The sequence below is a fragment of the Eubalaena glacialis genome, chromosome 15, assembly GCF_028564815.1.
Source record: "Eubalaena glacialis isolate mEubGla1 chromosome 15, mEubGla1.1.hap2.+ XY, whole genome shotgun sequence".
In the NCBI taxonomy this organism is placed as follows: domain Eukaryota; kingdom Metazoa; phylum Chordata; class Mammalia; order Artiodactyla; family Balaenidae; genus Eubalaena; species Eubalaena glacialis.
Window position 1 is genome coordinate 20878297 of NC_083730.1, and position 24118 is coordinate 20902414.

At 34.4% G+C, this 24118-nt stretch overlaps 1 protein-coding gene and 1 long non-coding RNA gene across 2 annotated transcripts; both read right to left on the reverse strand.

The window, feature by feature from the left end:
• Window positions 1-2554: 2554 nt before the first annotated feature.
• On the reverse strand, window positions 2555-21472 carry C15H18orf54 (chromosome 15 C18orf54 homolog). The gene is made up of 7 exons (XM_061170018.1): window positions 21190-21472; window positions 19697-20479; window positions 19213-19363; window positions 15859-15961; window positions 9377-9508; window positions 7983-8053; window positions 2555-2729 (listed from the first exon to the last, which is right to left on the reverse strand). Exons 1-7 carry the CDS (start codon window positions 21470-21472, stop codon window positions 2657-2659), a joined length of 1596 nt encoding a protein of 531 aa, XP_061026001.1. The 3' UTR covers window positions 2555-2656.
• On the reverse strand, window positions 21467-24043 carry LOC133075667 (uncharacterized). The gene is made up of 3 exons (XR_009697380.1): window positions 23907-24043; window positions 23230-23326; window positions 21467-21518 (listed from the first exon to the last, which is right to left on the reverse strand). It is a non-coding gene; the product is annotated as an uncharacterized LOC133075667 (long non-coding RNA).
• Between the last annotated feature and the right edge of the window lie 75 nt (window positions 24044-24118).

A 24118-nucleotide genomic window follows, 5' to 3' on the forward strand; every position in this document is an offset into this window, starting at 1 on the left:
TTCATGCTACTTGCCTATTGTCAAGTTTACTTCTTGAGAGCACTTCTAACAGAGGTTTTGAGACACAGTGAAAGGTGGGACAGGAAAAAAGGAAACAAATTCAAAGTTATGAGTGATTCCACATATTCAAAACATAGGGGGAAAAAAAGAAATCTTGTCATGATTTATCTTCAGGCAACATTTTGGTATAACTGCATATGACTTAACAAGACATTATCCCAAACATTAAATACAAAATAATAACCCCCAAAATCCACATTTATAAATTTCAACAAGAAATAACATAACTAGAGAGACATATAACCCAAACAAACCCAAGAAGACAGAGTTCCTCAGTTTGGTCAGAAATCTCTATGACGCTGAAATGAATTGTCCCAGAAAAAACTGAGAGTTCTTACTGATAATAAAGAAAATACAGTTGAGTTTCAAGTCTTCACATATGCACCACACTTTTATCCCTTGATCTCAAATAATTTTTGGAATTAGGTTAAATTTTTTCATGCTCAATTAAAAATCTGAAGTGTCTTATTAAAATTTTATCATTTTTTCTATTTAATATTTTTCAGTATACCTAAAAGAGAGAAAAAGGTTGATAAAACTTTATATTCACAATTCTATTTTTAAAATCTAATTGTTCTCATCTGCTTTAAATTCCCAACTCAGCAGTCTCAATACTGTTGTCTCCTTTTTTTCCTCTGGAAATCTCAAAATAAAAAATACTGAAATATTTAACAATTAACTAAATCAATTCCTTAAATAATTTATTGAACATTTATCATTTACATTTTTTTCTTGTTTGAATCTCCTATATATTTTTTTGAAAGGTTAGAATTAATCATTTAGATAAAGTTCTCTTTTTTGCTAAAAAACTTAAACTTCCATATTTAATACAAAAGGAAAAATACTCTGGGGTAAGTATAATCAAGTTTCTTAAAATACTAGTTATAACAAAATTTTAGAACAGGCTTATCTTATTTAGTACTGGATATATGTTCTTGCAAATGGGAGCACTAACCAAATCAATGCTACTCAGAGTCAACATAGCATAATAATTCCTTTGGAGATGCTTTCTAGGTATACTAAACATATTATATCTGATCAACATATAATATGTAATTATCTGATATCTTTGTCTGCTCTGCCTTTAGAAGTTGTTGGATACTGGATTTCACTGGAACATGCTCCGCTCAGATCTATGTTCATCCACTTAAAATCTATCTGCACTTTTAACGGCCAACCACATTTCAATCATCAAAGTAATGTCTTGTTTGATTGTATGCAAACTATCTGCTGTGAAGCAGAAGACCATAATCAGAAATAGAATGTCTGTGGCAAAAACACCTCCACAGAGTAAACAAAACAAACTTATTAGCAAGTGATTCTCAAACTGGGCAAAAAGAATAGTACTGTGACTGACCCACTAGGCAAGGAAAAAAAGACAGGATTCACTCCACAGTCTTTGGCATGTAAGTTCTATAACAAAGGTCTTAGACAGTGCTTTAAATTGGGCAGAAAAATTCTTTGACCCAATGTACTTAGAAATTCCTATTTGACAGTGAAGCTACTTATTAGCAAAAACGCTCCAATTTGGGTAGTGTTAATTTGTACTATTTGTATACATACCTATTCTCTAATTTCATCAGGCTTTTTAAATATGCTTCGCCATGTCTTATGAATTATTTCTTCATTTTGTTGGTAAAGATGCTTCCTGCTTATTAGATGCTCACTTGGTAGAAGTTGCAAAATTATAGAGCTCTGTTCAGTCCTAGCTAGTGACAAACCTTAAAGAAAGTTTGCTTTAAAGAAAGTTCAGCACTTACAAAATAGCTTTAAAATAGTTACTTTCTGATTTTCCATATTCATTTAAGTTTAGTTATCAAATTTCATAAAGCAACTGGCCACTGATATAGTTTTTACTAGTTTGAGCTAACCTCAAAACTTAAATCTGGGAAATAATATCAAAATATTAAAATCTCAAATATCCCCCCCCAAATATTTTATAAACTGTCAAGTACTGTCAAGATTATCTTACATAGAATCAAAGCATTAATTAAATGAGGTTTTCCTGGAATTCACAATATAAAACATCCTTTAGCACTGCATCAATTAATGTTATTTGCAAATATAACATATTCTTAAATGTTTGCTTTATGAAACTTGAAAGTAACATACTTCCATATGGATAAGATACACCATAACAATTTTGACATTCCTCAAGCTCCTTAAGTGGATGCTAACTTTATAAAAGAGTCTATTTAAGAGATTTTGGATAGAAACCAGGAAAAGCTTCTTAATGATCCAGAATCAGATGATAAAATGATGAGGATGCTGAAGAAGGTTAAGTCCAAGTAAGCTTCAAGAATGGAAATCATCCATCTTCGAATATTAGACATCTGACAGCCTGAAGACCAAAGTCAGACTAGGACATATGGTGTGGGTCCTTCTAGTTCACCTCCTGGTAGTTTGGCACAAAATGAGGATAGGCCACAAAAATCTATGGACATTTTCAAGTCTGGTTTTTAAAAAATATATAATACTTGAACCAATCACAGAATAATATATGGCTTCTAATTACTTTGTCAGTTTAAGCAATAGGAAAAAAAATACACTTTTGTTCTGTGGTGACTATTTATTGGTTAGACTTTTATTTTCCTCTTCACATTTTCGGTGACTGTTTCCCACTGGAATCATCAACCAGGTCTCTCAGGCGAGATAAATGGTGCAAAGCCCTTCATTAAAAAGTATAAAACACGTTATAAACCAATATTAAGGAGTGAATAGGTAATGCAAAAAGAAATGGTGACTACATTGTTTCTTAACTTCAAAATTAGTATGAGAGATAAGTTTATGGAATAGTTTTAGTATCAAAACTGAAAATTTTTCTTTACAAAACCTTGCAATCTGAATAACTGAGGGTTAAAATAATTCATCTAAAATTCTATAAACACTTACTTTAAAAAATTGTATGTTTGACATTTAAGGGTTTTTTTTTTTGAAAGTGTGCCAAGTAGCCTAATAAGAAACAGTAATAGGTATCATCTGTGTCACACTTAAAGCATCTTTTTCATGTACTTTGCAGAATGAAATGATACCTTCTGATATACTGTATATAACATTTAAGAAATAAAGGACATAATTCATTTTTAACATGTACATTCAAGGCAGCTAAATTGAAATAGCACTAAAGAATCAGTTACAATTGAGGAAAACTCATTTTTATTGAGCATGGGGGAACACAAATGACAATTACATTGAATAATGTAGTATTATACCAACAACCTGGTTTTTCTCAATCAGTCCTCAGACAAACCAAGAAGATAGGAGCCCTTAAGTTTCCAGTCTTCCTCTAAAAGTATTCTTCCAGCTTTCCCTCTCCCTTACCCTTCAGATCCTTGAGGATCACTCAGAAAATATCAGTTAATCAACCATATTTCAGATCTCTGATAAATAAGAGACCAAGAAAAACAGAAATAATATACCAGTAATCTCTAAGGTGAGAAATTAGTGAGAAGTTACTGAAAGGTGGTGACTACAACACCTTATTCTACAGTCTCCAACACAGGTTCAACTGATGTATATTAAATAAAATACATCTTCCACTTTACCAAGGATAAGGAGATGGAGGAAATTAGTAGTGTTAATTACTGCATTACGTCTATTTCCCTGTACTCTATATCTTAGACACTTTTACTCAAATGTATTAAGAATCTGAATTCTGCCATCCTTTTGGCAGCTTCTGTTAATGTTTGAGATTGTCATCTTCATTAACTAAATGACAATAACTCACCCAGAGTTACTAAGCAATCAGAGGTAAAATTAGACTTTATTATTTCTACATCCTATAGTAATATCTCTCTACTTAAAGAATTATTTTCTTCCTACAGACATATTTATGAGGAAGAAGATAATCTGTAAATATACTTGGGGCTTATCTTCCTTTTCCTTTTCAGGCTGTGATTCAAGAGAAAGAAGATGACAAGTGGCTAGAATCTGATGTTACTGTTTACAAATCGGAGGGTCAACAGATCCTTTAGATTTAGAGGGTCTATGAAATTGGATGGGGAAAAAAATCATCTTTATTTTCACTAAATGCTATCTCTAAATTAGCATTTCCTTCCATTATGAATGTAAGCAACAGCCAAAATCTGTGACCTCATATGCCATAGAAATCAGAGGTATTTTCATATCACATTATAGTCATTGCAAGTATATTTTATACTCATCACTACTTCAAAATTACAATAGTTATATAATAGTTACAAAATTACAACAGTTATTAAACCCACTGCTAAAACATACGTCCTCTAAGTCTTTCTGTCTACAGTCCAAAAGTTCATATGACATAACTGGCCAACTATTAGACAACTTTAGGTCTAGTTGTTCATCCACCAAATAGTGAAGTCTCACTGGTAACCCAGACATCAATGCCTTCCAATATTCCCTTTAATTGTTTGCTGATCAATATGTGAAAGGTAAGTAAAAGAGCACACCATGGTTTAATGCTTTTATTCAAGTTATGCAAAAGGCCTTCACACTAATACATGTTTTTACAAAATGAATTTTAACTTACCTGTATTTTAAATGTATTCTTATTTTAAATGCAATAAAGAGAAGCATATATTACTAATTAGAAATGTATTTTAATATTTTCATAGTTAATTCACTATAACTGGTTTCCTTTCTAATCCCATGTAGTATATTTTATGCCTTTAACACACAATGTCAGGTAGAAAGGGGAGGGGGTAATAATGGGAAGGAATAAAAAAGCTAAGTAGAAGTGTGAAATCTTCAGTCTCCCTACCTCAGCTACGCAATCAGTTGGCAGTTCCTTTCATCTAACCTCTATCTCCTGTTTTGAGAATAAAGCGATCTGTTTAGAGAAGAGTCTATCAAAAGTGATTGGTATTTCAAAGTTAAGTGTAGGGAGAAGGGAAGGATAAAATTGTAGAAGGAAATTATTCTTGATTTTCTTCTCTCAAAAAGTGAAAAAGCAGGCTAATGGGGAAAACATCAACCTAAGGGTTGTATTACAACATTGAATAGTCATTCACCTTAAAAACTGAAATTAAAAAACTCATTTCTTATTGTGACAATGTATCTATTGATGATCATTCAAGTAAATACTAATCAACCCACAGAAACTCAGTAACACTGATTATGTGATGGCAATTTAGCTATACTTTACTCATTGACATCTTACATTTGTTTTTCTACTAGTACTACTATACTGGCTGTTCTCTTAAATACTATGTTTACTGGCCTATATTCAGCCTAGTATCCAGCAAGAACTGAATGAAAGGCTTTTCAGAACAAACTGCCTACTATTTCCTAGATCTAAGTAAAGTATGAGCGCATTAGAATAAAGAAAAATATTTGCTTTAGGGTCAAGTTTTCCAAGTCTGAGAGCTAATTCTGTCTATCCCTAGTATAGAATGAAGACCAGAAAATTGAGCAAGAAAAGAGATCTGAGAAATGAGACAATTTTCCAGCTATCATTAAGTTTGGTTTTCACAGCATGGCCTTTAGTATTGAGAATTACAAAATCTTACACATTCATATCCAAATTACATGTAAAACACCACATTCTGAAGCCAAAAATTTTGGGATGACTGATGATTCTGCAATTGTCTACTACTGCTCACCTTTATAGTATGCGAGCAATATACAATTGCTCATTTTTTACGACCAGCCTAAGCTTACATGACATAATAAAAGATTCTAGAAAAGGCCCTTGCTCAAAAACTACAATTTTTTCACTGCTTAAAGATAATAATTTTAATATGTAAATGCATAAGACAAAGCTAAGTGTTATAGGGATACAAAACAATTACAACTTTGATTCCTACTAAAAGCAAAATCCCTCTGGGAAAAATAACATTTTAAGCTGCTACCAATCATTTTATACTTCAGATCCAATGACTTTTTCTCAGCTATTTCTAATGAGAGAACATAAGAAAACTGAGTTTCCAAGGGAATAAGAAGAACCCACACTAAGATCCTGGAGTTTCCTAAGGCTAATGAAAGATATTTTAAAACCAGTCAGCAATCCAAACAGTTAGAAAGAAAAGCAGTTATTTGAGGAATGGGGAGAAACATAATAAGAAAGCACCCAAGGTACAATCTGTAACTTCTGAAAAAGTTGGGTCTATTTATTTTAAAATATGAAGACCATAAATCTAAACAGAACATTTTGTAGTCTAGAAAGAGGAATTCTGAGACTGAATTAATTTTAAATTATCCTTAAAACAGTCAATCTAAAGACTGAAAATAATGGGAAAAAATGTACTAACATGCTTTTGTAAGTCTAAACTTACTTCCTAACACTACAAATGCCTTACTGATAATACTTTTGAAACGTAAAGTAAAAGCCAAATTAAGATTGCTTCAGCTACCCCAACAGAATCAAAAGCTAAAAGCCATCTAACAAAACATGAATCTCACTCTCTAAAAATGGCATTCTACATGTAGCAAGACTACTGATTGCCTACGCTAGAAAGAAGTTACTACTATCAAAAAAAATTACAGAAAATGGTAAAAGCACCTATAATCAGTATCAATTTTTGTGGTTATTTAATTACTTATGGCTCAGGCTTCATTTTCACCGAGAAAAACATCTTCCAGGGTATGAACTTTAACTCGGAAAACACATTTAAGTCTATGAGACAAGTTCAGTATCAAAGCTTGAGGTCATCTACTTTGAATTTTAAAGCAGAACGAGATCTTTATCCTAGATAATCAACTGAGGCACTGCACCTAGTCTAAAAGGATAATGCACCACTATCACTAATGAGAGGAGTGTTAGGAACACAGGCTATAGAATCAGACTGTCTGGTATGAATCCCAGTGCTGTTTTACTAGCTATGTAACCTTGGGCAAGTTACTTTATTACTTGATTTTTATTACTTGATCTGTATTATGAAGATAATAATAGTACTTAACCTCATAGGGTTGTGAAGATCACATGAATTACATACAAAAGCAATTAGAACACTGATACTTGGTAAATGTTCAATAAATGTTAGTTATTAGTATCGTTATTCACTGAATCCTACTAAATATGAAACACTATATCCAAGACTATGTCAAGCTACAAAGAAAGAGGCATTATTTCTACCCAGAATACTATAAGTAGATGGGGGGAAAAAATCACACATATATACATATTTTTTTAAGTATGAAAACAGAAATGATACATATATATCATGACAATTAGAGTCATAAGTTTACATGTCTAGTGTTTCACTTTTCCACCGCTTCCTTAGGTAAGAGAATCCCAAGCAAATTCTGAAAGGACAAAAGGTAGACCGTATTTGTTTAGCCCCACTTACAGTCAAGCAAAATGGTGTTTGTTACAAAGTGAAAAATCTTAAACTCAGTATTCCATGTTTTTAGGGCACTTCATATTCACACAATCAAATCCATAAAATAAATACCCGTCTCTTCTACCAATATCATGACTATAGGAAATTCTTCCCAACTTTTTAAGATATGTAACTAAGAAAATAAGCAGATTAACACCTTAGGGCATTTAGACCTATCTTTATATCCAGGACATTATATCCACTTAAATTTCTGTGGCGATATGTCAAATAATGATATACTTACTTATGATTATTTATCTCTTCTAGAGGGAATATATGACAACACATTTCACGTACAAGTTGTTCTTCCAGAATATCCACACCAATATTATCTCAAATTGTTGGTATTACTCAGAAATGAAAAGAGAATTTCTCTAGGCCATTCATATCTATTATACTTTAAGTGCTACAGTTATCTCATTAGGTCCTAAGAACATTTTAAATAGAAAATAGCACAAGTTTAAGAGAAAATCTCAGGATTAAACAATATGTTCCGAGAATCTTAAATATACCTAGCACACCTCCTCTTCCAGCAACTTTAATTCCATCCTGTAACCTTCTGATTTCAATCAGAGATGTTTGTATCCATAACATACTCAGAAATTAACAGAGAACACTTACTTTTGAAGTGACCTATTAATAGGAGCCATACTTTCCTTCAACTGTAATTTAGAGAAATCATCTTCTGAAACCTATTATTAAAAACACCAAATATAATAAAACAGTGAAAATATTATATAATTATAAACTTAAATGCTATTTAATATGTGTGATTAATAAGAACATTAAAAATACTGTCTGCATTCCCAAGGAAATAATTCTAAGCAAATAATTTTCAGTAAAGCATTAAATATATATATATACTTTTTTATTCTAAAAATACTACAACTTGTTCATCTTGTAACTGTCCTAAAGTATGCTTCTAAATGTTTGTTCATTAAGTATCAAATCTTGGCTTGAAATTATGACTTTACTGAACAAGGCTTTATCTCAAGAATGTTTAAAAGGGGAAGGAAAAGAAGGATGGATTGCACTGTATGTTAGTGTTATGATCATTAGAATGTAAAGAGAAAAATTAAGAAATACAACTTAAGTGAGTAGCATGTGATAGTTCCTAAAATCTAGTCCACTCACTTGTAATGAAAACTGAATTTTGTAAAGCTCTACTGAGTAACAAAATAAATAATATCAATTAAAATGTATTAAGTATTTTCCAGGTACTAAGTTTTTACCAGGTGCCAAGCACTATAATAAGTACTTCCTATAGTTTGTTTCAATTTGTCTTCTCAACAATCTCATTTTACAGAAGAGGAAACTGAAATTAAGGAGGTTAAGTGATCTGTACAAATACTGCACTTGCTAGTAAGTGGCAGAATTAGAATTCACAATCAGGCTTGGGAGAACATAAGCCAGGTTTGTAAACACTATATTACTGTGAGGAAAATTCGACCCCTATGAAATATCAGCCCAAAGCAGAAACAGATTTCCAAATTCCTAGGAAATACACAAAAACACAACTACTTTAAAATAAAACTTTACATAGCCGTATTAAGAGTCAATAAACACATGGTAACAAAATTAAACTTCAGATGACAAAGGTTATGGGGAGAAGTCTAATGTTGAAAGGTTCTCTAGGCCACCTCAAATATAAACACAAGAAGTTGGACTACACAGAATAATTTTGTAGGGCATTAAAAAACAACTCTTACAATCCTTTCATCTACAGTTTTAATAACATCATATCTAAATACGATGTTGTATTTATAACCATAAACTTAATAGAACAATCCATTCGGGGTACACAACTGCAAAAATCTTACAGTGTTAAATTTGAGTAAGTTAACTTTCTAAAAAAAAGAATAACAACAGTACAACTCTACGACATGTGTTATATACCATGCTTATTAACATAAAATTAGAGGTCAAGCTAAGAAAGATCTAGGAGGAAATCTTACCCTTCACAGATTTCAATTCACATTCATAGATTTCAATTCATAAATTAAGTTTGTGCTTACTTGTTTAATTTCGCCTTTTGGCTCTGTGGTTTTATTCTGATTAAAACTTTCTTGCACTGCTTGAAGATTAAATAACATTTGTTTCAGGGCTTCAACAGGACCATGATGTTTCCCTCCAGAAAGGGTACAGCTCTAAAAGTTAAAACAGATGAATGACAAACCATCCAAATTCAGAAGGGGAAAAGTTATATTTTGTATTATTTCCCCACAATATAAAATTAATGCAAAATCCAAACAATACACGTCAATAAAGTGTTCCAACAAATCAAAGCTGTAACTCATAAGCCTCCCCTTACCCAGTCACTTAAAGACAATCATTATTAACAGCTTGGCATATCCTTCCCAGTCCTTGTTCTTTTAAAATGAATGGTACATGTTTACATTTGCAATGCATTCACTTAGTACATTTAAAATTATAGATTTTTAGAACTGAAAGGTCCTCAGAGAGCAGTTAAGTCAATATGCTCTTTTCAAGTGTGTATATGACGCTGGTTATCAGCTGAACAAGGACTAGAATTTCAAATATCATATTCTCTGCACACTTCCAAATACGTTTTCACACAGGGAATGCTGGTTTTTCACCTCTTTAAGGACCACACATTCCTTGCTACCTTAAAAACACTCACACCTCGATTACCACTGGTCTTATCTGCATCCAAAGAAGGCAACAGCACTTAGCCACATAAGGTGGTCAGTTAAGAGAACCTGTACAGGATATTTTTAAACTTCTTTTTAAAAGTCTTACCTTTAGTTTTACATCTTTCAAATGAGTTGCTGTGTCCTGATAATCATCCACAAAGTGGAAAATAGGCCTCTTAAGATGTCTATGATTTAAAATATTTCAACATAGACAGTATAACATGTATATGAAGTTAAGCATAGTGGCCAAAAATATTTTAAAGGCACTCTCCACAGTTATATGAACAGGGTATAAGAAACGAGGTGTGGGAACGTAATAAAATGGTGCAGCTCCTGTGGAAAACAGTATGGTAATTCCTCAAAAAACTAAATATAGACTTACCACAATGATCCTGCAACTCCCCGAGTATATACCCAAAAGAAGTGAAAGCAGAGACTCAAGCAGGTATTTGTACACCTATGATCATAGCAGCATTATTCACAATAGTCAAAAGGTGGAAGCAACCTAAGTGTCCATCAATAGATAAATGGATAAACAAAACATGATACATACACACAATGGTGTATTATTCAATCTAAGAAAGGAAGGAAATTCTGACAGATGATACAACATGGATGAACCCTGAAGACATTATGCTAAGTGAAATAAGCCAGTAACAAAAGGAACGATATAGTATGAGTCTTTTTATACGATGCTATGGATTGAATTGTGTCCCCCCCACCAGAATTCATGGTGAAGCCCTAACCTTGAATGTGGCTGTATTTAGAGATAAGGTTATAAGGAGGTAATCAAGGTTAAGTGAGGTCATAAGGGTGGGACCCTGAAACCATAGGATTAGTATCCTCATAAAGAGACACTTAAGAGCTCAAGGAAAGGCCATGTTAGGACAAAGTGGGAAGGTGGCTTATATGCAAGCCAGGGAGAGAGCCTTCACCAGTAACAGAATCAGTCAGCACCTTGATCTTAGATTCCCCCACCTCCAAAACTGTGAGAACCAAATATCTGTTGTTTAAGCCACCCAGCCTATGGTATTTTGTTATGGCAGCCTCAGCAGACTAAAACATATATGGTTCCTAGAATAGTCAAATTCACAGAGACAGAAAGTAGAATGGTGCTAGCAGAGGCTGGGGGTAAAGGAGGATGGGGAGTTAGTGTTTAGTGGGTACAGAGTTTCAGTTGGTAAAGCTGAAAAAGTTCTAGAGATAGATAGTGGTGATGGTTGCACAACAATGTGAAGGTACTTATTGCACAGAACTATACACTTAAAAATGGTCAAAATAGTAAATATTTTATATATTTTACCAATATTTAAAAAGAAAGAAAGAAAGAAAGAAAGAAAAAGAACCAGGCCATAAGGATCCAGTTCTGCTTATACTCCTACAACCTTGGAGACAGCACCTGAGGCATTATCTCTAAATGATCTGCATCCAGCCACTGATTTAGAAGAAATTCAGGTTGCCTAATGCCAACCATAAAAGTTACAAAAGCTTGCCTCTGCAATTTGCTATGTCTGCCTTGAGTGAACTTTTCAGGCAAAATTGTGGTCACAATACCAAAAAAGAAAACTACAAAACAGATTATATGAACTGTTCTGTGCCATTCACAAATGAATGTTTAATAAACGTTGGTATGTTTGATAGAATTTGTTCTGAGACTTCTCATTAAATCCTTGTAGTGAATGTCTCTGAGTACGTCTTTTTGTATAGTATAGCTCTGACTCTCAGAACTATAGTAACGTTTCACGTATTCAAAAAACAATTATTGGGCCTTCCCTGGTGGCGCAGTGGTTGAGAATCTGCCTGCCAATGCAGGGGACACGGGTTCGAGCCCTGGTCTGGGAAGATCCCACATGCCGCGGAGCAACTAGGCCCGTGAGCCACAATTTACTGAGCCTGCGCGTCTGGAGCCTGTGCTCCGCAACAAGAGAGGCCACAACAGTGAGAGGCCCGCGCACCGCGATGAAGAGTGGTCCCCACTTGCCGCAACTAGAGAAAGCCCTCGCACAGAAACGAAGACCTAACATAGCCATAAATAAATAAATAAATAAATAAATAAACCCCAAAAAAGTTAAAAAAAAAAAAAAGTTTTACTTAAAAAAAAAAAATTATTTAAACCACATAAAATGTGGGAATAACCCAATTTACACAATAAAAAAATGAGCCACCTAACAGCATTACAAATGAACAACATGACCACACTGAAAGGAGTTGGGCAGAAAATAATTAACCACGGTAACTTTGGAAAAGAATATTTTGACTGGATATTGTAAGGCAAAAGACAAAAAGAACCATACACAAATAATATAATCTAATTAGTAAATGTGTTTCTTACAGCAGTATGGGTTAGCAATTCTGAAACTATGCATACGCTAAGACTGAAAAAATAAGTAAACCTATTATAGATAATAAGAGTAAAGATTCTCACCAGATGAGAAAGAAGTTACAAATAAGGAACAGAGGGGCTAAAACAAACCCTGTGGTATTGGACTGGAATCAGTAGTATCAGTACGAACTCATGATTTTATACCTACATATAAAATATACATATGTAAATAGATATACAAATATGTATGTGTGCATGCGTGGCTTAGTAAACTTATGTTTCCTAAGTCTGCCTGCTGAGAAAGTCTAGAATAAATAAAAACCCAGCAGCAATAAACACACCTAGTGTCTAGATCTTAGTTTCTAAACACCATTTTCCAATAAAAAGAACCATGGCTCCTCAGAGAAGTGCTCAAAAAAGCATAGGGACATGTCAAAAGGACACAGGAGCAACTCTTTATGGCCTAAACTAAAACAATTTCAGCAACAAAATAAGTAATAATATTGTATTGTATTAAACCTAGAATAAAATAAGTATCTATGAGTCCTAATATAAATAGTTTAATAAATAAATGGGGGAGAAGGAATAGCTCTTCATTATACAAGAATTTCAATTAATAATGCAGACAAAAAGTCAATATCCACCAATGGATACTAAACTAGTAGATGAAAGTTTGAGACTACTTGCATAGTCTCACAGTATCTCCCCTATGATATTTATTAATTACCAGGGAAACCATGATTTTACTAAAGAGAAAACGAGTAGGCACCACGTGTTCAAGACTAACATCACAAGTATTAATATATTATAATTTTATATATTACATATTACTGTATTAATATATTGCTCTAGACTGAATGTTTGTGTCCCCCTACAATTCAAATGTTGAAGCCTAATCTCAATGTGACAGTATTTGGAGGAGAGGCTTCTGTGAGGTAACTAGGTCATGAAGGTGGAACTCTCACGAGTGGGATTAGTGCCCTTATAAGAAGAGAAACAGAGAGCTTTCTCCCTCTCTGCTCTCTGCCATGTGAAGATACAAGGAGAAGATGACCATCTGCAAACTAGGAAGCAGGATCTCACCAGACACCTTCATCTGGACTTCTCAGCCTCCAGAACTGTGAAAAATAAATGTTTGTTGTTTAAGCCACCTGGTCTATGGCATATTTATTACAGCAGCCTGAACTAAAGAACATATCAATATTACCAATGATATCAATATATCATGAACCCTCTGATATGATGCACTGAGAAGGGCACAGCATGATTTCTGTTGCATTCTTGCCAAAAATTCATAACCTCATTCTAATCATGAGAAAACTTCAGATAAACCCAACTGAGGAACTATCTACAAAAAAACCAACTGACCAGTAACTCTTCAAAAGTGTCAAGGTCATGACAGACAAGGAAAGACTGAGGAACTGTCAGACTGAAGTAAATTAAGAAGACATGACAACTAAATGCAATGCTGTATCCTGCAACAAGACATTGGTAGAAAAACTGGTGAAATCAGAATAAGGTCTGTAGTTCAGGTAACAGTACTGGGCCTATGTGATCATTATGATATGAGATGTTAACATTAGGGAAGCTGGGAGAAGGGTGACAGGAACGACCTGTATTATTTTGGCAACTTTCTGTACATCTAAAATTATTTAAAAATAAAAAAACGCCGTGGTAGTGAGGTTGTGTGTGTAAAGGCATAAGAAAAGGGATTAGTTGGTTAGTATTTAACAGTCATCCATCTCAAACTTTGAAAAACTTATGCAAATTTGTGCCTCTACCAGCGCTCCTTACCCAAGTAAATTGCACCACCCAATCCTTTAGTTGCTTGGCTCAAACATCTTGGACTCATCTTTTGAATCCTCTCTATCTCCATCCTACAAGGTCACCTTCAAAATAATTTCAAAATATTTCTGACCACCTCCAATGTACCCACCTAACCCAAGTCTTTACAATCCCTACCCTGGAAGACTGCAAAAGCCTCCTAACTGGGTTCCCTGTCCTTCTCTAGCTCCTTTCAAGGTCTATGTTCCATACAGCTGCCTGTTTATATTTTAAAATGTAGATCTGATAATTTCATTCCTCCAAAGTACTCCAGTGACTTCTCATCTCGCTGAAATAAAACGTAAAATCTTCATTCCATTGCTTACATAGCTACATGATCTGACTCCTGGTTACCTCTCCATCTTACCTCTTAACCATTCTTCCTTGTTCATTCTGATTGAGCTACACTGACTGGACTCTGATATTCCTTGAACATGCCAAACACTTTTCTGCCTTGGGGTGTCTGCACTTACTATTCCCTCTACATGTAAAGTTACTTCCCTATGGGTACATACATGGCTTATTCACTCATTTTAGGTTTTGGTGCAAATATCACCTCTCTAGAGAGGCCATTCCTACCTACTCTAGTTAAAATTTCTCTATCCCAAGTAATTTTTCTTCATAACATTTGTAGTACTCCCTTATATATTACATTTTGATATAGCTTATCTCTCCAACTTGGAATAAAAAATCCAAGATGCAAGGATTCTTCTCTCTTATTTACTATCAGGAATACAGTTCCTAGAAAAGTGCTTGGTATCCAAATATTTGGCAAATAAATATTTGATAATTAAGCTTCACTTAATCAGCATCTGCTATAGTATCTTATACAGAGCTCTAAGGTCAGGGACTTCCCCGGTGGTCCAGTAGGTAAGACTCTGCACTCCCAACGCAGGGGGCCTGGGTTCAATCCCTGGTTCGGGAACTAGATCCCACATGCATGCCACAACTAAGAAGTCTGCAACCCTGCATCCCACAACTAAGACCCAGTACAGACAAAATAAATATTAAAAAAAAAAAAAAAAAAAAAGAGCTCTAAGGTCAGACATATTCTGACAGCCTCTACTTTCTCTGGTAAATTTCACTGAAGGAAAAGATATATATTGTATTAAAATTTTTAGCTAATTTTTGTTTTGAGTGTTCAATCTCTCAAATCTTCCAGATGTTAAAATATCAAAAGTGTATTTCAATATTTAACAGCCATGGCTTATATTTCTAAATCATATTATATATCATTCCTTATGTGTATATATACACATTTACACTTCATTTTAGGGTTACTTGCAAGATACACATATGCTGATTTTATAAAACTGGATAATAAATTTCCCATTTTAAATCACAGGGATGCATAATTGTATCTTAGAAACATAACTCTCAATAAGCAACTGCCCTATGGGAAAATATAATTTACTCTATAAGGGTCTGTTTTATGTGTTTTCCAGAAAAAAAAAAAAACCATTGTAATGACAATTTAGGCTCCCTGTAGAGTTCAATCCCAGGTCACTCTACTTTAGAATACTAAAATAAAATCATCAATAATTCTAGAAGTGATGGTTTTATGGATGTGTGTTGGGGAAGAAGGGATTTGAGTCATTTTTTGTTTTATACTATCTAAATAACTTAGAAATGAATATCTATATATATTAGTCATAAATATTCTTTTAATAAGTTAAAAAGATTTAACATCACCCACCTGATTATCATTATTTAAAAAGTCTTCAAGGAACCTGTCAGCATACTTTGCCCTTGAAGTTTGTTGAAGACTATCATCAGAGTTAACAGGAACAGGAGATTTGCTAGGATTTAAGGATACGAGACAGCAAATAAGTTCCCAATTTACAAAAATTAGACAGTATATAACTGATGGTTATCATTTAAATTAAAGTGGTCACCACGAAATAACCATTAGGATTCATATTGATGCTGCTTGGTGATTCCTTCACCTTCTCCCTAAACTTCTTCCTTCATCCCTCCCTATCTCCTTGCTTCTCCTTTAAAGCTTTAAGGAAAAACTATAAAGAAACTGAAGACATTAGTCTTCAACTAAACAAATAAGCCTTCAAATATAAGTATCCTCCAAAAGCTCATTTGTTTGAAATAAGCAGTGCATTTTTCCAATTAAACATTGTTAGTCAATATTAATACACAAAACTGCCAGAAATTTATTAACAGTTTCTACTGGGATGGCAGTTACATGTTCTTCTACGTCAAAGCAATAGGACAGACTTCTCCCTCAGAACTGGCACATATTAATACAGAGGACAGATTAAAGTGGGAGAAGGATCAATTCTGAAATTAAAATTCCTGAGTTCAAATACCAGTCCCACTCACTTATATGACTTCACAAAACTTTATCTTAACTTCAGTTTCTACATTTGTAGTCCCACTTATGTCACAGAAGTATTGCATAAATTAACTCTATATACCTGGTACATTGAATAGAGCTCAATAAATAATAGTTTCTATCTTGATGTTCAAGCAGAAGGGCACCCCCAGCAAAAGTAAAAATTTTCCCCAAACCAAATTCTATTAGTTACAGAGAATAAAGAAACTCATTTTATCTTTTACATTTATATACCAATATAAGATGTGTCTCTAACTCAAGTACTCAGGTATCTAAGAATCTTCTTAAAACATTTAAATGTCATAATGCTAATTTTTTCTCAATAATTAGCAGCACTTCATTATTGACTCATTTGATTTGTAATTTACTAGGAACTTTTTCTCGCTTCCAAGTAGTCTTTTCTCCCATTCTTTACCAAAGAGTTTGTACATCCACTATTATCAAAAAAGCATTTACCTGATTATAGAAGATGGGTGCTGGATACATGGGGAATCATTATACTATTCTTATACTTTTGTATTTGTTTGAAATTTTCCATTATAAAAAGTTAAACCAAAAAAAAAAATTGTCTGGTTGTAGTTATTCTATCTCTCAGTACACTACTTTGAGTATCTCCCAGTCAATTTTGTTTCTGATGACAGATTAATAATTTGCCATTATCACACTGAAGTCAGGTCTATTCCTTCTTCTCACACCATCATTAATTTAATGTAAAACATAACCATCATAATATGAATTTAAACGTCCAAAAATCAACTACTGTACCATAAGGTACTAGGGCAAACCATTAATAATAATTATACAAGTCAGAAGTCATAGTATCTAATTACAAAATACATTTGATGCATTCAAAAGTTTTACTCTTAATTTAAGCATCTCTGATATGATTTGCTCACCCATTTTGGTTCCATTTGAAAGCAAAGTATTGCAGCTATAGGATTTTACAAATACAGGTACAAATACAAATACAACCAACTGATAAGAAAATAAGAAATTAGTAAACATGAAAGATAAGTTTAAGAATTAAGTGAGCTAATTATTAACCCAAGTTTTTTTTTTTTTTAAAGATATTAATGAACCAACAAGTGCGAAATGAAGCTAAACAAACAAAAAATATTCTGGATGATCATCGCCACTATTACAATTTATAAGAGAGCATCATAAATCAGAAACTGTCTTAAGTACCTTATATTTACTTATTTTTTTAACATCTTTATTGGAGTATAATTGCTTTACAATGGTGTGTTAGTTTCTGCTGTATAACAAAGTGAGTCAGCTATATGTATACATATACCCCCATATCCCCTCCCTCTTGTGTCTCCCTCCCACCCTCCCTATCCCACCCCTCTAGGTGGTCACAAAGCACCGAGCTGATCTCCCCGAGCTGATCTCCCCGTGCGATGCAGCTGCTTCCCACTAGCTATTTTACATTTGGTAGTGTATATATGTCAATACTACTGTCTCACTTCGTCCCACCTTACCCTTCCTCCTCCCCATGTCCTCAAGTCCATTCTCTACATCTTTATTCCTGTCCTGCCCCTCGGTTCATCAGAACCATATATATTTTTTTAGATTCCATATATATGCGCTAGCATACGGTATTTGTTTTTCTCTATCTGACTTACTTCACTCTGTATGACAGACTCTAGGTCCATCCACCTCACTACAAATAACTCCATTTTACTTCTTATTATGGCTGAGTAATAGTCCATTGTACATATGTGCCACATCTTCTTTATCCATTCATCTGTCGATGGACACTTAGGTTGCTTCCCTGTCCTGGCTATTGTAAATAGTGCTATATATTTATTTTCTAATCAACTGAATCCTCACAACCCCAAAGTAGAAGTAATTTGTACGGAGTCTCCGCAAGGAAGTGACAGAGCCAAGATTCCAAACTAGAATTAGTCAGTGTCCACTTACAAAGAAATAAGATGTTCAACTGAGAAGTAATCAAAAAAAGGATTCAGGAATTAACAGACTCTGTCTATAACAGAATGAAGGCTTAGAAAACTGAAGATAATAAATTATCAGAGCCTAAGGCAGGATACAGGATTACCAAGAATGCATTTCTTATGAATGTAATAATATCACTAAAAGAAACTTTCCTACCTAAGCTCTCGATTCTTCCTCTATACTCACATTCACAGGTATCTAGGTAAACACTTTTTAAATTATTCTGAGAAACTATGGCATAGAAAGGTTAAGTACACAAATGAAAACAATCTTAGAAACTTCAAACATTTACCATACAAGAAAATGTACCATTATTTACAGAAAATAATGACTAAGAAAATAAACTGTAAATGAAACGAATAACTCTAACACATGGAGAGAATATAGAGGAAGAAAAAACTTAAAAAAAGTAACAAGAATTTCATAGCCTTCTCCATTTGCAAAATAGCTGCTTTTGGTTCTAATTCCTCATATTTAATATATATCAACATTTTACAGTGCAACAAAAGGACCATGTAACAAAGACAAAAATTATATAATGTACCTAAGGTTATGAAATATTACGCCATCTTGTGGTAACAAATGAAAAATGCAATTTAAAGCAAGCAACACTGAAAGCTATGCTCTACAGAATTACCATGTTATTACCACTGTTAATTATCATTGTTATTTAAAAGATAAATCAGCTGTTCACATGACATTCTTCATTTGGAAAACTGAATAGTTTTTCTATTGTAACTTACTTACAAAGTAACAGGAATATTTTCCCATGATCTTTCTGCTTCAAGTTTATCTAATGAACAAGGACTGTCATCCTTTTTCATAGACTTTGGTAATTCTTCAGTACAATGCTCTAGATTTCTCTTGGCCTTCAGGATAAGCAATTCAATTCTGTCACCTAATTTAAAAGATTACATTAATTCTTTAAGAAAAGAAATAAATGCAAAGCACAGCAAAACCTCACAAAGGCAACAAGACTTCAGATAATTTGGAATATACACGTATCTGTAATAGCAAGCTATGTTAAAATGTGACATTTGTTGTGACACAAAGAAAAAAAGAAAAGACATTTTCCAGTCACAAAATGCTACATAAATGAAGACCATAAGAGTTCAAAACAGATATATCACTTGATGGTTACATCAAGAATATGACATAAAAACTCCTAGATGTGAGGTCAAATTTACAGCACTTTCTTTGGTTCTTAAAAACAACAAAACAAAACAATTACCACTGAATGGCTTTTCGGATCCTGGGAGAAGTGGATTGTCACACTGACATTGGCTATGTTCAGAATCACATTTATATTCATTAACTAATCCTTTATCATCACTCAAGGAATGTGAATTGTTTGAAGATTCAAAAGAATATTCAAAACAATCTAATTTATTCATTCGCCGAGAAGTTCTTTGTGCCTGGTAACTATGCCTAGGGGAACAGTGATCTTCTTTAAATATTTGATAAATCCTTTGACTATTTGTATCGGGCAGCAAGTCTTGATTGTAGAGCCAGACTGGGTATTTGAAATCCGGTATACTCGTTATCCCTGAAACATTAAGGTCAGACTTCTGGCTAGTGAGCCATCGTGGGTAATTCTTTTCAAGATTGTGTTCTGAACTGTCCCTAAAAGATGATTTCTTGTTAGAAGATAAAGATGGTACAGAAACACATTTATTAGCCTTTTTCACAAGTTTTGGGTTTTTCAGCCTACCACATTGCTTTCCTTTTACATTTGTGTATACAACTGGGGTAACTAAGTTATCCTTGCCCAGGAGAGCGGCTGGTTCTTGAAAATTTTGATTCTTTTCACTGTTGGATGAACTCAGTCTTCCAGTACGTTTCTTGCTTTTCTTGCTAATTCCGTGACCTGCTCCAACATAAGTGAAAGAAAATGACCCATCTGCTGGAAGTTTTAATAGATCATCAGTTGTTAGGCTAACGGAGTCCATGTCATTAATAGTCTGTCCTCTACAGGATAAGGACAAATCTTTTTTGTCATCAAGATTTTCAAAAGCTGAAAAACAAAGCATAGTTCTGTTTATCTTCCTGTATCACATATAAAAATACTTCATAATATTCAACAGTAAATGAAAATTAAGAATCATGTTTGCCATTTTCCCTTCTGGAATATATTACCCCCTTCTAAGAGTAGAATGTAAACTTTTTCCACACTAGGGGCCATTCTGTAAGTGCCTAGTAAAGTGTTAACTGGATTATCAACAGATGCATCTTCCAAACTTGTATTCATGGAAACCTTACCAAGGAAAAACCCTTAACATCTTGTGAATATTACTGTCCCACAGAATACAGATCAGGAAGACTAATATAGCCCTATCCCATCAATTGGAATTGATCAAGTATAAATTCTGAAAGGCTGAGATTTGTTTAAAGTCATTAAGCTAGTTAATGAAAGCTAGAACCACCAAGTCAATGCTATTTCCATTATGCTATAATAGAATGGCTTAAGGGTTTAGGATCAGCCATCTACTATTATTAGTTACATTTCATGATCTTCTCCTCCAAGGTCAAAAGGGGGTCTTACCTGAAAACTCCTGAGAACCAGAAAATTACAGAATCATTTAAGAAATACATCCAGATCTCAATATTACAAGTCATTTTTACCCCAAAAGAACCAAAAAAAGCATTTAGTTTTCCAAGGCTACAATACATCTCTCAAAATGCTTTAAATCGGTAGGCAAAAAGAAAACAAAGAATAAAGCATACCATTGTTTGGTTTATAAACATAGTTGGAGAATTCTGGCATATTAGCAGAACATTTATTGATGTTAATCTTTCCAGTGCTTGCACCAAGATACATTTGGCTTAGATCAAAATCATCAATATAGGCCTGTAGAGCCTGAGATGCAGAACTGTACAGTCTATCCTTATACTGAAAAAAGCCATCAGAGTTAGAGGAATTACTACCACTCAGGTTGCAGTTTGCTAACAGAGAAGATACTGAAGATTCCCGAGAACAAACTCTGCGCTTTGTATTTAATTTTGCCATGGCTTCCTCAAAATGGGTTATTTCTACCCATTTCTCTTAGAAACAACTGTAATACAAAAACGAGAGGTTAAAGTTCCAATTAAAAGGAATAATAGCTATACACAGAGAAATTACTAAATCTGTAAACGTTTTATAACTTTCTTTAAAAAATAAAATCCATTATCTATAAATTATTTTTAGGTAATGCACATTATAGATTATCTGTTTTAATTATTGTGAATTCCTTCATCATCAATTTAGAAAACATTTACTGATCACCTACTATGTGCCTGGAATTATGTATACAAAAATCATCTACGACTATGTATAGAAAGTACCAAGGGAAGAATACGCACTTTCTTTTTTTTAAGTCCTAAAAACTACTGATGTACAGTCTTTTCTTATGCTGATATAGTCTATGACATCACAATACCTAACATTCCCCTATACAAAATATTTTTAAATTCTTAAGCCTACCACCATTTGCTGCACATAGTAGGTGCCTGATAAATTTTTAAAAGGCATCAAATGACGTAGCTGAAACAAGAAGGAACAATGGAGAATACCCACCTTCAACATTTTAAATGCCAATATGTAACTTTAGCCAACCCCTTCCCCCAAGACTTGAGAAAACAAAATAATTTACAATATTCATCTATAAAGAAATAAACTGCAAGTCTTACCATATAATGAGCTAGCAAAATGCTCTTTTCCTAAAATAAACTGTTAATAATCATTTTCTGACATTCATTTTTGATACTATCCTCACTATTTTCAATTCTTATGTAAAATGGATTCAGCCCACCTCTCTTTCAGAGGAGACTTAATAGTTTGGAAATTGCCTTAATGTATTCATCTGTTTTTCCATTTTTAAAATTGAGAGAATTCCAGTCTACCTTAATATAGCAACAATAGGATCTATATTTGAAAACCTAAGAAATAACAGAATGAACAGGCACTACTTCAGTAAATAATATGACATTCTTTTAGAATTAAATCAATGGATTTTCTGAAGTAAAAATGAAAGCTTAATGTCTAGGACTTAACACATGCTATGATGTTATAAAATTAATACGTTTAATTTTTGGCTATAATTTTTGGCATGTTTAAGTTTTAACAACTTTTAATGTAATCTTAATAACTGTCAAATTTGACTTTAAAATATTGAGAAAGTTTTCCGTTTAAGAAGAAAAGAGTAAAGGTCAGAGCTGACACTAGTCAGTGCAAGCAGCAGCAGAACATAAGATAATGGTTATTTAGCCTCTGATTTCCCTGAATGCTGTGATACTATTGGTATACTTCTAAAGAATGGCTAGGCCAAGTCAGCTCTTCCCTTTCTTCACCCCTCTCACTAATGATTTTAACTTTTCTCAAGTAAATATTGCTTGGATAACAAGCTTGACCAAACGTTTCCTCCCTTATTCCAACACAGGACAGGTTACCGATTTTATCATTTATTTTACAAAACCTTGAAAACGAAAACAAAACCCTAAAAGGGAAAGCTGTTGGATTATAGTTCTCAGTAAGTGGGTAATAGGATTATAGTTCTCAGTAAATGGGTAATAACATTTATCTTAATTCACAGGAGGCAAAAAGAAAATCCACAACCGAATTTTTATTGTGCAAAGTTTCCAAAAGTACACCAAAGAAGAAAGAAAAGTTTAATCAACTCCTATGCACCCATCATCCTGCTTCAACTACCAACACAACGAAACTCTATCCACCCACTTCTCACTTCCGCCACAGAATTATTTGGAAGCAAATTCCCTGCATCTCACCATTTCTTCCGTTAACACTCCCGGGTGTATCTCCAAAAGGAAATCCATCATTCCGACGAATAGAACGTTACCACGAGTGGCCAGAGATTTCTACTACCTTTCATTCAAAAACAGAACGTAGAGCGTTAAATTGCCAATGAGAATAGCTCACAGGAAATGAAGAACAACTCTTAGAAATAACAGCTCTGTGATTTATGTTATGAAAATGAACATGTGTTTGTTCTGCAGCAAAAAGACAAGAATTAATGACCCTGGAAAGAGAAGATCGCTGGCGCCCCTGCAGCGGAGCATCTTCGGCTTCAAAGCTTCCGCCCTTAACCAGGAAACACCTCCCTCGGGGATTCCAGCACCCACCCACCCCCCCCACCGCAGTCCCAAACACAGGCTTCTCACAAACCATTCATCAGACAACAAGAGCGAGCGGACAGTTTTGCCGAGGTGACGGCCCCTTAAGCCCAAGACCCTGCCTCCCCGCCCGCTTCTATCGCCGACAGCGCCTCGAGGTCCAGGTCAGGTCCTCTCCGTCCAGTTCCGCGACCCTCCCCCCTAAAGTTGCCCACTTTCCACCGGGACTCTCATCCCGCCCCCTCCCTCGGGAGACAGCCCTCCCCTCCCCTCGGGCTGTCAAAGTATGGGACGCCTTTCGAAAATACACGCCCTTTTCCGGCCGAACTCACCGACAAAGGCCCGAAAAGAGAGAAAAGCGCACACGTCCTCAACTCTCCACCCAAATCCCTGGCCTGCCACCCGACGGGAGACGCGACAAAGCACCCCGACCCGGACGCCGCCCGGCCTCAGGCTCCGCCAGCTAGCACGTTCCTCCGCCGTCACAGCCGAGCGCGGCGCCCGCGCTCCCTTTCAAACTGACCCAACATGGCGCTGGCTTGCG